General features: G+C 35.2%; 1 protein-coding gene across 1 annotated transcript in view; it reads right to left on the bottom strand.

Moving 5' to 3' along the window:
• The window catches only part of TTN (titin), a 295,687-nt gene that overhangs the window by 94,145 nt on the left and 186,606 nt on the right, over positions 1-14,936 (bottom strand). Inside the window, exons 221-237 of the mRNA XM_073577613.1 lie at positions 12,601-12,651; positions 11,677-12,075; positions 11,204-11,479; positions 9,542-9,817; positions 9,313-9,452; positions 8,675-8,801; positions 8,322-8,585; positions 7,806-8,072; positions 5,988-6,251; positions 5,762-5,901; positions 4,273-4,399; positions 3,820-4,086; positions 2,770-3,036; positions 2,422-2,688; positions 2,190-2,329; positions 1,519-1,645; positions 351-493 (exon numbers count right to left, since the gene is read on the bottom strand). Coding sequence (XP_073433714.1) covers positions 351-493; positions 1,519-1,645; positions 2,190-2,329; positions 2,422-2,688; positions 2,770-3,036; positions 3,820-4,086; positions 4,273-4,399; positions 5,762-5,901; positions 5,988-6,251; positions 7,806-8,072; positions 8,322-8,585; positions 8,675-8,801; positions 9,313-9,452; positions 9,542-9,817; positions 11,204-11,479; positions 11,677-12,075; positions 12,601-12,651 — 3,542 coding nt within the window. The remainder of the gene's footprint in view (positions 1-350; positions 494-1,518; positions 1,646-2,189; positions 2,330-2,421; positions 2,689-2,769; positions 3,037-3,819; positions 4,087-4,272; positions 4,400-5,761; positions 5,902-5,987; positions 6,252-7,805; positions 8,073-8,321; positions 8,586-8,674; positions 8,802-9,312; positions 9,453-9,541; positions 9,818-11,203; positions 11,480-11,676; positions 12,076-12,600; positions 12,652-14,936) is intronic.

Raw genomic sequence — 14,936 nt, forward strand, 5'->3', positions numbered from 1 at the left:
ACTTTACTACGGTTATCAAGTGAATGAAAAACTAATCAAGGAAGGTATTTTGCTATGCATTCCTTATCATGGATGGAATCTCAACCAAATTATTAAAAATATTGTAATATTTTTAATATAAGTTTTGTAGAATAAATAAAACTGTAAAATGTACATAGTGCTAATACTTCAGTTACTCTTGCTTATTCATTTTATTTTTACTACATTCATTTAGCTAATATAAATTTGTGGTATATGATTAAGCAAAAACTTGTCACTACGTATATATATATATATATATGTAGTGAGTTAGAAAGTGGACATATATTTATATTTTTTATGCATATACAAATTGTTAAAGCTTTCCTTACCTTATCACTCGGTTCCAGCTTTTGTCCATTAAGGAACCACTCTACGGGGATCCCTTCGTAAGAAAGCTCACACTCAAAGGTAGCCGTTTCCCCAGCTGTTACAGTCACATCCTTCAAGGGCCTTAGCAGGCCAATTACACGGGCTTTTCCAATAGAAGAAGACATTTTCCATTAAAATCCTCCTCCACAGGACAGCACAGGCCCCTTACCCTCCAATTTCCATTGCGGCTTCCCTTCAGGATGCTGAGTGCTGCACTGAAACTATTTAAAGTCTACACTGACTGTGACCACCAGCAGCTACTAGGAGGTGGGACCTACTACAATTTGCATACGGTGTTTCCTTACATTGAGCAAAGTCAGCAGTATACAGTATGTTCTGTAGCATCTGTCTGCCCACCAATCAACCATATGTCTTTTTTCTACATATGGCATATCCCTTCTAAAATAGCAAACTTGCTATTGGACTGAAACAGGTGGCACCTGGTTAACTTATCTGCTCCTGTCCATCAATCACTAGGCAGTTTCCAAAATTGTAACGATAATGCTCTCACAATCAGCAGTTAACATGCCAACACAGCAAATCTTTCTTTGTAACTATCATCTTTCATAACAACTTATTAGATAAGCATCCATGGTATCAATAATAATGCAACATTTTCAGAGCAATTAGCTTTAGTTTTTTCTATACGTTTTGTATACTATATACCTACAATAGAATAGCAAAAATAATATCATATATGATTTAGCACTTCTGATGTAATTAAAATACAAAATACGATATTCCTTATTAGTACTCTATTAAAAAGTTACTTTGCTGTCCTGGCGGACCCCTCTGATGTGTTTTTATGGAATTGTCATAGACCTGATCTTATGAGTAAGGGCGTGGACAATGCTGGAAACACGTCAGAGGAGTCCGCGACGACAGCAAAGTAACTTTTTAATGGAATACTAATAAAGAAAATCATATCTTAATTACTTCATAAGTGTCAACTCCTATTTTTCTTTTTCTCATGAATGATATACTGCCAGCCATCAGTAGAGCGGAATCAGAGCGATTTCATACATGTAGTGAGTTCGATTTTTTTTATACCATATATGATTTACAAACCTCTTTGGATATTATTTTTCAATTCTAAATCAGTGTATTTTAGTTATTGCAATACATTACCTTTAACTTTGAGATGTGCACTAGATTTTGCATTGGCAGCTTGGAAATCTACTCCACCAGCCTGATCCAAATGGACATTGTAAAGAATGAGGAAATGCTTTTTGCCTTCTTCTTTGATTTCACAATCCTAAACAAATACATTTATTGTAATTAAAAAAATCAGTTCAACAATTTATTTTCTTTCTTTTTTGTCTTAACTTTTTAATCTTTTTATATACTTACGTACTTAAACAATTTTAATCTATACCATACTGTTTAATGTGCTCATACTGAGATATAACTTTATTTGTGATCACTAATTGCAGGGTAAACTCTTGATTTATGCATGAATTGATTTTCTGTACTTTTCATAATATTCTTTTATGGAGGTAGTGCTGAGGACTACGATAAGCACATGATGTTCTGGATGGTTTGTAATGGTCTGTAAATTATATGTAGGTGGGAGTGTGGTTATTTAGTTGAACAAGTCTTTTTTCACAGATTACTTCATTCAAGTAATTTTTTTAAATTGTAAACCTATGGTATTATTTTACAATTATGTCCTTTGATGTTACAGAACCTTTATTTATTAGTGTTAAAATAAAGTACAACATAAAATACTGCAATATTTAAAGAAAATCACCAAGAAAAGGTAGATAGAACTAAATTTAGCGCATGCTAAAAATACTTACTGGAGAAGAATGTAAAGCTTCTCCTTTCAATTTCCAGTTGGCATGGACCTCATCTTCAGAGATTTCAGTCTCAAAACGAGCAGTTTCTGTTTCTATGACCTCAACACTGTATAGAGGGCGGACAACTTTAATGTCTCGTTCTAAGGATGACAAGGAAAAAAATAGGTGTCATAAAAAAAATCTCTCACTATACAAAATGATAAGTATTATTTAATGGTTTATATTGAGTCACCTTCAATGTTGAGCTTGGCAGTGGTTTGGTCAGTACCACAGTCACAAGTATATTCACCAATGTCCTTCTTTGAAGCCTTTTTGATGGTAAGAATACGTTTCTTTCCATCTGTTTTAATTGTGATATTTTTGGATGGGATTATTTCCTGTCCATCCTTGAGCCATTTTACTGGTGCTTTGGATTTGCTGACTTCACAAAGTAACACAACTTCATCTTTCTCTACAGCAGTGTAGTCTTGAAGCTTGGTTACAAAATAGGGATCTCCCTCTGCAAGCAAGATACCATTATAAATATCAAGTTTTAGGATACGTGTTAGCAGGTTGTATCAAGACATATATCCAAACTTACCAAGCACTGTAAGCTTAGCATCATTTGTCTTTCCCATGGCTTCAACCTTGATTAGAGAAGTGTCATCTAGAGTGACGTCCTTGAATTTGATAGTGTGGAATTTGCCATCGTCATGCATGGACACTGACTTGCTAGGATGAAGGTGCTGGTCATTCTTGAACCAACTCACTTGGATGTTTTCATGAGATAACTCGATTGTGAATTCCGCTGTTTCTTGTTCTTTAACAGTTACGTCTTTGAGTGGTGTTACAAATTCGAGACGAATGCCTGCAACAAGCACACATGCACCATTATACAAATGCATAAATTACACTATAAAGTTTGCTGTGAAATCTAAAGATTTATGTTCACCTAAACTGATTCTTATGACTGATGGCTGAAAACAAATGGCTCCAAATTATCTATGAGGGATATTTTTATTTTTTTGAAGTATTTAGATCTGTCATGAAAGTAATTTTCATTAGAAGCTAATCTGTTTACAAAAAAATCAGATTCAATTGAATCCAATTTTGTTTTACATTTGCTTTGGGTGATTCTAGCAAAATGGCAGCTGGTGGGCCACCATTTTACTGGATTATAGAAGTACAGGTAGAGGTAACAAAAAAAAAATCTTATACTCACCTGTCTTTAGCCCTCCTCGTTTCTTTCCCACAATTACTGTTACTCTATTCAGCTCTTCTATCCTCTGTCTTTTAGCTTTCATATTTCTTCTGGCTGGGTTTTCCATTCGCTAGGCCCCATGCCATCATATGAGGTACAATACACCTCAATGATATGGTGACTAATAAATAGAAGACCTGGTCAGAAGGAAGATAGAATGGCATATGGGAGGACCAGGGGTGGTGGAACAGGTTTGGGGTAAGTTGATGAGAAGTGAGTATAACATTTTTAAATCTCTTCCCAGTCACTTCAATTCGAATAATATTTCCAATCAGGTTTTCCCTCTGAATTTACTCAATCTGTCTAAATCGAATTTCTAGAGATTTGCTCAACTTTCTCATTAATGTAATGTTTTGGAAAAAGAAATACACAAAATGCATAGTAACAAACCTTCAATTATGAGTTTTCCACTGGTTCTCTTATCTTCTGCTTCAAACATGTATTTAGCTTCATCTTCAAAGGCAACAGACTTGATTACCAGAGAGTGTCTTGTGCCTTCAGCAAGAAGTTCATACTTGTCATCTGCCTGAAGTTCTTGGGATCCTTTTAGCCAACGGTAAGTCTTAGGCAACCTGGAAGTCTCACATTCAAATCTTGCTTCATCTTTTTCGTACACCTTGACGTCAGTGAGTGGAGTAATGAAGATGAGTGGAAGTTCTGTGTTGAAATACAATGTCATTGTTTAGAATGGGCTCATTGATTTTTAAATATATATATATATATATATATATATATATATACTAATCTTTGCAATCTGTTGAGGATGTGTCAAAAATATTTGAAAATAATAAATTCTGATCCTTGCTATTACACATTTATAGAATTTATAGGCTTTAAACCTACCTTTCACTTTGAGATTAGCCTCGTTTTTGGCATTAGCAGCCTGGAAGGAAACCTCCCCTGCCATATCCAGTTTGCAGTTATATAATATGAGGACATGTTTCTTTCCATCCTCTATGATTTCACAGTCCTTTTCGAGAATAAACACAAATACATTATCAAATAAGTAAAACATATATTAAGTGTTAAAGGAGTTTTCCAGGACTATAACAACTTAATGCATTGTATTGTCACTAATATTAAAGGGATTGTTCAGGCTTGGTGCTTAAGTCTGCAGTCACATTATCTGACTGCAGACATGTGACTCTTCACAGCGTGCACAGTGTGCATTATCAGGATTCTCTGGTGCTCGGAGCAGATGGTCATGTGAACGCAAGCATGCAACTTGCATACTTCAGGGCACATTCTGACTAGACTTGAATTGAGCAAGGCTGCACATGACTAGTCAGCACATGATCGCATGTATGCAAATTGTATACTTGCGGTCATGCGCCCGCCCTTTCCCAGCAGCAGCAGCAGCAGCAGATAATTCTGACTGCAGACTTGAAACCCAAGATTAGACATAAAATTTAAAGTAGGTGAAAACTTCTTTAAAATGTAAGTAAATGTAACAGCACTAATGGTCAAAATTGTAAAGAACTTGAAAAAAACCCCAGCAGCTTTGCAATTTTTTTGCTTTTAAAAATCATGTCCATTCTCATGAACAGAGGGATTTTTAATATCATTGCTTACGGCTCATTGTCCAGGTTACCGGTCACAGTCTAGCAATGGTAAACACAAGCCACGGAGACACCATCACATGTTTCTCAACACAAGCAATGACTAGCCAGGTCTTTCCCCGGGAAGGAACAACCACGGGAAGGGCAATACCCCAAAACAGCTGTCTGTGGATGGATACCATGTTTTGGCATAGGTGGTTTCCTTCATTGGAGACTGCCCTTCCCGTGGTTGTTCCTTCCCGGGGAAAGATCTGGCTAGTCATTGCTTGCGTTGAGAAACATGTGATGGTGTCTCCGCAGCTTGGGTTTTGCATGTTTTACATATTTCCCATAAGGGATAGGGGCATTGCTCTAGAATCACTGCGTTGAGAAACATGTGATGGTGTCTCCGCAGTTTTGGATGTTGATCTCCCTGAGTTCATTCATCCTTATTTTTCAGTCTAGCAATGGTGTCCAAGCATAGACAGTACTTATAAGTTTTTTTCAAATGGAGCTTGTAAGCGCTGATGTAAACAGGGTTAATCCCTGTATCTGACCAGCTTAATTGCCACCATGCTCTTCTGATGCTGAAGACACAAAAGTGCCTCTGCTTGCATCATCGGAAAGTCATAGTTCTGGCCTGTGGGCAACTGTCAATCTTCTACAATGCACCGATCCCCCCATACTGGAAATGGGAGACTGAGGATCAGTGTTCTCCTGAAACTGAAACATGAGAACAAAAACTCTTTAAGTTTATATAGTCAGTTATTAATGTAAGATTATACATTTCTTACAGGTGAAGGAGACAGGATCTCTCCCTTTAGTTTCCATTGGGCATGAACGTCAGGTTCTGAGATTTCAACTTCAAATCGTGCTGTTTCACCTTCAAATACCTCCACTCCGTACAAGGGGCGATCAATTTTAATGATGCGTGCTGCAACAGCAATGAATATTCTCATTTTTAACAAAGTATAAATAACTGCTGTAAATAAATCTAGAACATCTTGACTATGATCCTACCTTCTATGTTCACAGTTGCTTTGGTTTTATCTGTTCCACAGTCACATACATATTCCCCTTTGTCTTTTTCTTCAACTTTCTTAATCTTCAGAATTCTGCGTTTGCCATCAGTCTTGATGGTAACATTCTTTGAAACCTTGATTTCTTCACCATTTTTAAGCCATTTCACTGGTACGTCTTTGCTGAGCTCACACTCCAAGGTCATGTCATCCTTTTCCACTGCAGTGTAGTCTTGCAATTTTACGATAAAGTAAGGATCAGCCTCTGTAAACAGATTAACCAAAATCGTCAATATAGTGGCGAGAACATTTCATAGGTATCATGCCACCAAGCATGGAACCTTTATCGTTAATTTAACACAAGACTACACATACAAAAATATATATTTATAGATATAATGTATATCTATATATAATATATCTTTATATACTCAATATAAACATATGAACAAAGTGACAATTAAAAAAGACATACGAACAAGATATGAACAAACATATATATACAATATATATGTACATATATTCAATATCAGATGGACAAACAAACACTTAAAAATTAACAAATGAAAACGTACAAAAAAGATAAAAATTAAAAACATAACTAACAATAAAGAGACACATATATTTACTCACATATATAACATGTACATAAACACATGAAAAAAAGATAGTTAAACAGCACTTAAACAAGTGACTAGTGATGAGCGAGTATACTCGTTGCTCGGCTTTTCCAGCGCATGCTTGGGTGTCCTCCAAGTATTTTGGCATGCTTGGAGATTTAGTTTCTGTCTACCCAGCTGCATGATTTGTGGCTGCTGGACAGCCTGAATATATGTGAGGAATGCCTGTTTGCTAGGGAATCTCCACATGTATTCAGGCTGTCCAGCAGCCACAAATCATGCAGCTGTGTCAAAAGAAACTAAATCTCCAAGCATGCCAAAATACTCGGAGGACACCCGAGCATGCTCTGGAAGACCCGAGCAACGAGTATACTCGCTCATCACTGCCAGTGACAAGAAAGAACAGTACAGACATATACAAACATAACAACGGACAATAATTCAGAAGACATAAGTAATAAGCCTTTGTTTCAAAGAGCTTGGATGAAGAAACAAAAGAACATAAAAACAAATAAAGAGCGACGAAAGACATTATTGGTTAAAAGCACACAATTACTTTTTGAACTTAAACTATGGCTTGAAAGCAAAGTGTGGGTAGTAAAAAAAGGAAATATTATTTGATGTGTAAGCAATTAGTAAAAATACTAAGGACTTGGGTTACGTAGTACAGTAAACTAGTATTAATACTTGTAAATAGTATTATTATACAAATGTTTAGAAAAGCTTTATGTAAATAAGTAGTGATAGGAAGTATGGAGGAATTAATGCAAAATCAATTTACAAGCTAGAAATTTAGATGAACCAAAAAGGAGTCAGATTAGTGGCATATTTAATGTATGTAAATGTTTGAATTTGCTAAGGCATAATGTTAGGTCTTTGGGTCAATTCTACGAAGGCAAGTAAGCATTTTAATTCAAAAACTGTATAGCTAAGATTCTGGAGACTCTTACGAGCTAAGACCACTATTGAATAAATTGCAGCTGGCTTAGCAGCAGATGCAAATCAAGAGTACAAAAAGAATAAAGTAAAAAAGTAAGAAAACTGAGATAAAAAGCAACAAGACAAGAAGGAGTGTCCGCTGAGTTTCATCCATAGTGGAAATGACGGTGTAGTCGGAAAAGCCATATAATTATATACAAGTATATAATTATGTTAATAACAATCATAGCTGTGTGACTGCCATTTAACAAACATCATACCTAATACTTTTAGATTTGCTGTTGTATGTAGACCTTTAACTTCCGCCTTAATTTGAGAGATGTCATCGAGAGTCACTTCTCTGATTTCCAGTCTGTGATTTTTGCCATCTTCAGAGATAAGAACAGTTCTACTTGTGTGTAGTTTCTTATCATTTCTGTACCAGGTCACAGGCATATTGGCATGAGAAAGCTCAAGATCAAAGATCGCAGTTTCTCCTTCCTTAACAGTCTGATCTTTAAGTGGTGAAATAAACTTAAGTCTGATTCCTGAAACAGAAGCATTTTTATTAAATATACCGTCCAGTACGCTACCGGGTAGAATTTCACTCTATATGAATTTTAGGATACGTTAATGGTAACTACTGTAAGAGTCAGTATAATTCAAGTAAGTTTTTAAAACTGACTTGAATAATTAGTCCTTTATGTTTATATTGTTCATTTTTCTTTACATGTTGCTCTGTATGGATTTGTTTTATTCAATTATGTCTTTTCGGCTATACTATTGTAAAGACTTGCCTTCAACTGTTAGCTTGGCTGTTGTTTTTCTGCCATCAACCTCTGCAGTGTATTCCCCTTCATCATCAAATGCAGAGTCATTAATGACAAGGATGTGCTTCTTTCCATCAGCAATAATGTCAAATTTGTCTCCGGCCTTGATAATATCTGGGCCTTTTGACCATATGACATTTGCTTCTCGAGTAAGAACACATTCAAACCTAGCCTGGCGCTTCTCTGGAACAGTAACATCCTTTAGAGGGACGGCGAAGTCGAGCTCAATTTCTAAAGACAGAAGGTGGTTTGCAGATAACAGTTAAGAGAAGAATAGACATATAACAGTTAAGCTCAAATTATTATGACGTGAAACAAACCTTTTACAGTAAGAATGGCGGTGGTCTGAACATTCAAAGCCTGGAACAGAACTTCTCCAGCTTGGTCAACCTTTACTTTATGCAAGGTAAGGAATCGCTTTGCTCCTTCTGCTTTGATATCACAAGTCTAGAAAACAAGCAATTTACAAAAAAAGAGTGTTCAAAGCTGTTTGGAAACATTAGCACATTATACATTGCAGAGTTGCACCATTATATGTACTTACTTTGGTATTATTTGGCTGTTTGCAACATCTTAATACATTCATGTTAAAATTTAAATAATATAATTCTTACTTCTGGATGTTTTAAACATTAACAGAGATCTTATGTTGTTTATTCAGGAATTTATTGTGATCATGTCATATTTGGAGTCAAGCAATTGCCAGTTACCTCTAAGGTTTTTTTTAACTTTCCACCTAATCTACTTTATATGATAATTAAAGATGATCCAAAAGCTCCCAGCGGATAGGAGGCGGTACACAGAGTTTAGTCCCTGCGGCTACAGATTACTGATGTGGCCGGTGGACAATGGTACTGCAAATCTTTTCAGTCATCCCTAATAATAATAGTTTGAATATGAAAGATGCGTCTTTTTTCAACCTTACCATGTCACTGTGAATATAATTCTTTTTACTCACTGGTGATGGACGAAGTACTTCGCCTTTCAGCTTCCATTCTCCAGGAACATCTTCCTCGGATATCTCACAGTCAAAGGATGCAGATTCCTTCTCATAAATTTCAACATCCTGAATTGGCTTAACAAGGTCAATTTCACGTTCTAAGATAGCAAAAAAGAAGTCACCTAATGTTCTGTCCAACGTTTTACATTTTTTATATTTTTAGATCTAAAGTATAATGTATGCATACCACCAAGTGTGAGGTTTGCTGATACTCTTTTTCCTTCAACCTCCACAGAATATTCCCCTAAATCTTCAGGACCAGCATTTTTGATGACTAAATATATGTGATTTCCATCTTTTACTATTTCAGTTTTGTCATTTGGTTCTAATGGAATCTCTTCTTCTCCTTTGAACCATTTGATGTTTGGTGTATCCTTTACTATATCTGCTGAAAATGTTGCTGAAGACTTAGGTTTCACATGCTGGTCTCTGATAGGCTTAACCAACCAGTCACGGATGATCTCTGCAGAAAACACAAAATAATTGCAAAAATTTAATGCAATGCTTGATACATGAACATTTTAAAATAGAAAGAATGCTACTCTTTAACCCTTTCCTAACAAATGATGTACATTTATGTCATATATCAGGTCCCTTTTTTGATGCAGAGTTAGAAGCTGAGCCTGTTTCATTGCCAGCAGATGATGGCTGTGCTATTCAGACATCATCTGCCTCTAACAGCTATAGGTAGAGCCAAGCTCTGCCCACAGGTGTTAACCTTCTAAATGCCTCTGAGGTTGTTACCACCCTTTTCCCCCTGCAATTGCAATTATGTGGTTTTGATGGTTTGCCATGGCAAAAAAAAGTTCTGTTGAAAACCCCTGTGCCTGTCTTAACAGTGCTTCTATGAAGCCCAGTGAGCAGCTGGACTTCCAAGGGTATTGGGATTTTTACTATCTACTGAAATACAATATAAGCAATTGAATGATTTCTGGTTTAAGTCTCCTAAAGGGACTACAAAATACAGTAAAAATTAAAATAATTTTTGGGGAAAAACATGAAAAAAATATAAAAGTTCAAAATATACTCTTAATAATAAATATACAAAAATAACCATATTTTGAAACACCACATCCATAAATCTGATCCAGCAAAACAAAAAATTAATTAACTTGATAGGTAAAGAGTTTAAGAGAAAAAAAATATCAAAACTTCAGAATGGTGGTTTTTCGGTTGCTGCAACACAACAAAAATATACAGTAATTAGGAGCAACCAAAATTATATCGACCTCAAAATGGATTCAATTATAATGTCAGCTTAGGACACAAAAAAGAAGCCCTCACACAACCCTACCTACAAAAAAATGAACATAAAACAGTATGGGTCTCATTAAAAGATGATACAAAGAAAATGTCTTTTTTTTACAAAGCTTCAATTTTTTTCACTACTTGAATAAAAAAAAAATATATGCAAGTTTGGTAACGTCACAATCATACTGACCTGGAGAATTATATTGCCAGGTAATTTTTACCATGCAATGAACACCATAAAAACAAAACCTCAAAAACAATTGCGGAATTGTGGTTTTTGCATAATTTCACTGCACTTGGAATTGGAATTGTTTTCCATTTTCCAATACATTGATTGGTAAAATGAATGGTGTGTTTTATGAAACTACAGCTTCTACTGCAAAACACAAGCCATCATACGTCTATATGAACAAGAAAATAAAAAAGTTGTGGCACTTGGAATAAAAGGAAGGAAAAACCAAAGTGCAAAAATAAAAAAATCTCCCAGTTGGTAAAGGTTTAAGATATGCTGAACATCAACCATATTATATTTATATGGTGTGATTTTTATATTGATTTTGCACACATTAGTAAAATAGTGCAAGTTTTTAAAACTTACCAACTACTTTGACATTTGAGGAACATTTGATGCCAATGTTTTCCACAGTGCAAGTATAAACTCCAGAATCTGGATCATCAGCTGACATGATGGTGAGTGTACGATTCAATCCAATCACATTGATTTGGTATTTGCCTGGCGTTTCAGTGAGTCTTTTGCCATTTTTGGTCCAATAAACGTCTTTGTCTTTATTTAACTCACAGCTCAAATACATTGGCTGTGTTTTGATAACAGTGACGTCTTCTTCTAGGGTCTTTACAAAGCGAACTGGCAATTCTGTAGGAAAGGCAAATGTGTTATTTACATAGTATTATACTTTATCCACTCACTACATAACAATACAATTACAAAAATGTATTAATACAGCCTCAATATTAAATGCCTACAAAGTTATACACTTGAATCAGAAATAACATATAATTTTTAAATTTAAAAATGTGTGTTTTCTTAAAAAAAATAGTAAAAATAAATACCTTCAACAACCAGTTTGGCCGTTGATGTTTTTTCCTTGTTTCCAAGTTTTGCAACGCATGTGTATTCTCCTTGGTCTGATAACTGGACGTCAATGATATGGAGTTTTCTATCTTTTCCATCAGCGATGAACTTATGCTTGGGACTTTCTCTCAGATTGCTGCCATCTTTCATCCAGGTGGTAATAGCGGTAGAAGGTGAAATAAGACACTCAAATATGGCAGAAGATCCTACAGATTCTGCTTCTTGTAACACAATGTCCTTCAGCTCTTTGACAAACTTCAGAGGCACAGCCTTCAGCTGGTAGGTAAATGCAGGCTCATCTGGAGGTTTATCACCACCACTGCCAGGACGGAGCTTCTTCTTGTCAGCATCAAGGGGTGAAGGTGTCTTTTTGACACCTAAAAGTCAGATGTAGACAAGGGAAAACTTGATGAAGCTTTCTCATTATTATTTAGCAACTTGACGGCTATCCAGGCATCATGCATTTCAGCACATATACTATGTATAGTTTTATACAAGAAGTCATATATACAATTAATGAAAATGAATGTTGAATGGAAACAAAAATGAAAAAAACACACAAAACACTAGACATAATATGATTAAGATGTTTTCAATATAAGACACCTATAAAATTAAGTATTAGTGTAAGTGAACAGGTGTCATGCTTTTGTTAGTCAATCAAGCAACTAATCTGTGGTTTCAGTGTTTTATATCCAGCTATCGTTACAAGAATTAAAAACTACTACTACATGCACTCCAGGTAGAAGTTTCCACCACAAATCTACTTTGTAGATACTGTATAATCTCTAGATTTTCCTTCAAAATTTTATATAGAAAATCTGCAGTTGATCCACCCTTGTAAAAAAATTTCTAAATATATGGACACAATATAAATGTTCAAAAGTGCAACACAATCTCACCTTTCAGTGGTAGTTTACCCTTCGGTGCTTCATCTTTTGGTGCTTTACCATCTAAAGTGAAAAAGTTAGTGAGTGATATTAGTACATTTCTCAAACTTTTTTTGAGCAGGATTTCCAAAACACGTTGCATTAATTGCAGAAGTGAATTTTAATGGGTTGAAAAAACTATAATGGACTAAATGGGTAGTGAAGGTAGATGAGGTATAACATGTAACCAAACTCATTCTTGTATTCATAATATAGAGAGATTAGTAGATGGAACATGCAAATTTGAAACATTAGATTGTGAACTTTTGTGAAAACTTGACCACAAAACACAAAGACAGACAATGAACATGAAATTTTGTAGGACAACTACATATCATTGACGGAAATGAAGAATGGATACTTAAAATGTAAAAATGCAATGAAAGACGACATAAGGTTTCTTCTTTAAAGATGTACATGAACACAAGTTTATGAACATATGGAAATGATAATCAGTGTCTTCAAGCAAGTATGAAATAAGCCTTTCATCCAAAACTATTTAGCGCGCATGAAAATGATGGTAGCTGGTGGCATATGAAGTTTTAGAGCATGTCTGTTTTTTGAGCAGAGACTTCTCACCTCGTCTTCCAATTGCCTTTGCTGGACTTTCAACAGCACATTTTTTAGAATGTTCACTGTCTTCACTGAATATATCTTCCTCAGAACCATAATCTGTTTGTTCGGATGTACTTTCTACTTCTTGTTCCCAGATTTCTTCTTCCTCTGCTTCCTCAGATTCTGTTTCTGTTTTCTGAGGACTTAAATCCTTTTCTTTTACAGGGGACTTTTGCAGAGGTGATTCTCTATCCAAAGATTTCTTTAGTTCTACTTTTTTGTAACCTGTAGGTGTACTGGTTCTGCTGATCGCCCTTCCAGAGACATCCTCTTTTCCTAAGAAGCCTTTGCCGGATTGAATCTGCTCCTCAGTAGTAGTCGGAGTCCTAATATTCTCAAGTTTCTTAAGAGCTGGTATTCCAAACTTTTCCTCATCCTGTACTTTAGAAATAATTTTGTCTTTATCTACTGGAGTTTTTAGACGGCTGGTTTTCTGCAAATGGGAAACACCTTCTTTTTTAGTGTCTTCGCCCTTTTCAGATTGTACTATCTTTCCTTCTCTTTCAACTGGTCTCTTGATGTGGTCTGTTGTATCATCTACTATGACAGTCTTTATTTTATCAGTTATTTCTGTGGCATCTTTTTTAGCTTGATCTTTTTTACTGATTAAATCTGTCTTTTTGTCATCTACAAACAGTTCCTTTTTAGGTACTTCTGGAGCCATTAAATCAGTAATATCTTGTTTTTCTGATTTTTCATTAATAAAAGATTTCCTCTTAGCTTTTGCAGTATCTTTATGCAATATTTCATCACTGTCATCAATTTTATCTAGAATGTGTTTTGCAGGTTTTTCCAAAATAGATTTTATGTGAGACTCATCTTTACTTTTATCTATAATGCTTTTATCTTTTATTTTTTCTACAAACTTATGACCTGCTTCTTCCTGCTGAGGTATTTTTTTATGTACTGGTTTATCACCTCCAACTAAATCTCTCATCTCACCATCTTTGACTATTTTCTCCTCATCTATCTGTTTCTCTAAACCATGGATCTTGTGTTTGGTTATAGTTTCTAGTTTTGGTTCCCTAATTTTTCTGGTTGCTTTTTCAGGGGAATCCTGAAATAACTCACCAGACGACTCTAGCAATTCACTACTTTCTTCATCATCATTGATTTCTTTAGTTGAGACCTTTTTTCCTTTTTTCTTAGCCTTATCAATAGTTTTGTCCACCTTTTCCTGCTTCATTTTTTTCTGAGGTTCTATGATGTCTTCATCTTGGCTTTCCAATGATTCCTCACTTTCAGCACTACCACTTTCTATAATTTTATCTGCAGCCAGTCTTTGGGAAATAATTAGTTCCTTTTGGGGAGTCTTTTGGATTATTTTCTTAGCCTTCTCTACAGTTTTATCTATTTTTGCCTGTTTTACCTTTTTCCCAGGTTTCTCTATATGTTCATCAGCAGGTTCTACTGTAGGCACTTTTTTACTCTTTTTAAGCTTGTCTTTATCAGGCCTAATTTCTTTCATTGTCTGAGTGAGTATTTCATCATCATGATCATTATCATCATCATCTAGTGCTTCTTCACTTTCAGTACTGATAGTTTCTATGGTTTCTTCTTCCTCGACCATTGGAGATTCAAATGGTGAAACCTTTTTAATTCCTTTTTTTACTTTTTCTCTTGCTAAATCTACTTTTGTTTCCTTGGCAATTGTGGTTGGTTCTACTATGCCTGGCTCAATTTTTATAGGTTCT

This window comes from Dendrobates tinctorius, unplaced genomic scaffold (assembly GCF_039654945.1).
Source record: "Dendrobates tinctorius isolate UK_male_01 unplaced genomic scaffold, ASM3965494v1 ptg000056l, whole genome shotgun sequence".
Classification (NCBI taxonomy): Eukaryota; Metazoa; Chordata; class Amphibia; order Anura; family Dendrobatidae; genus Dendrobates; species Dendrobates tinctorius.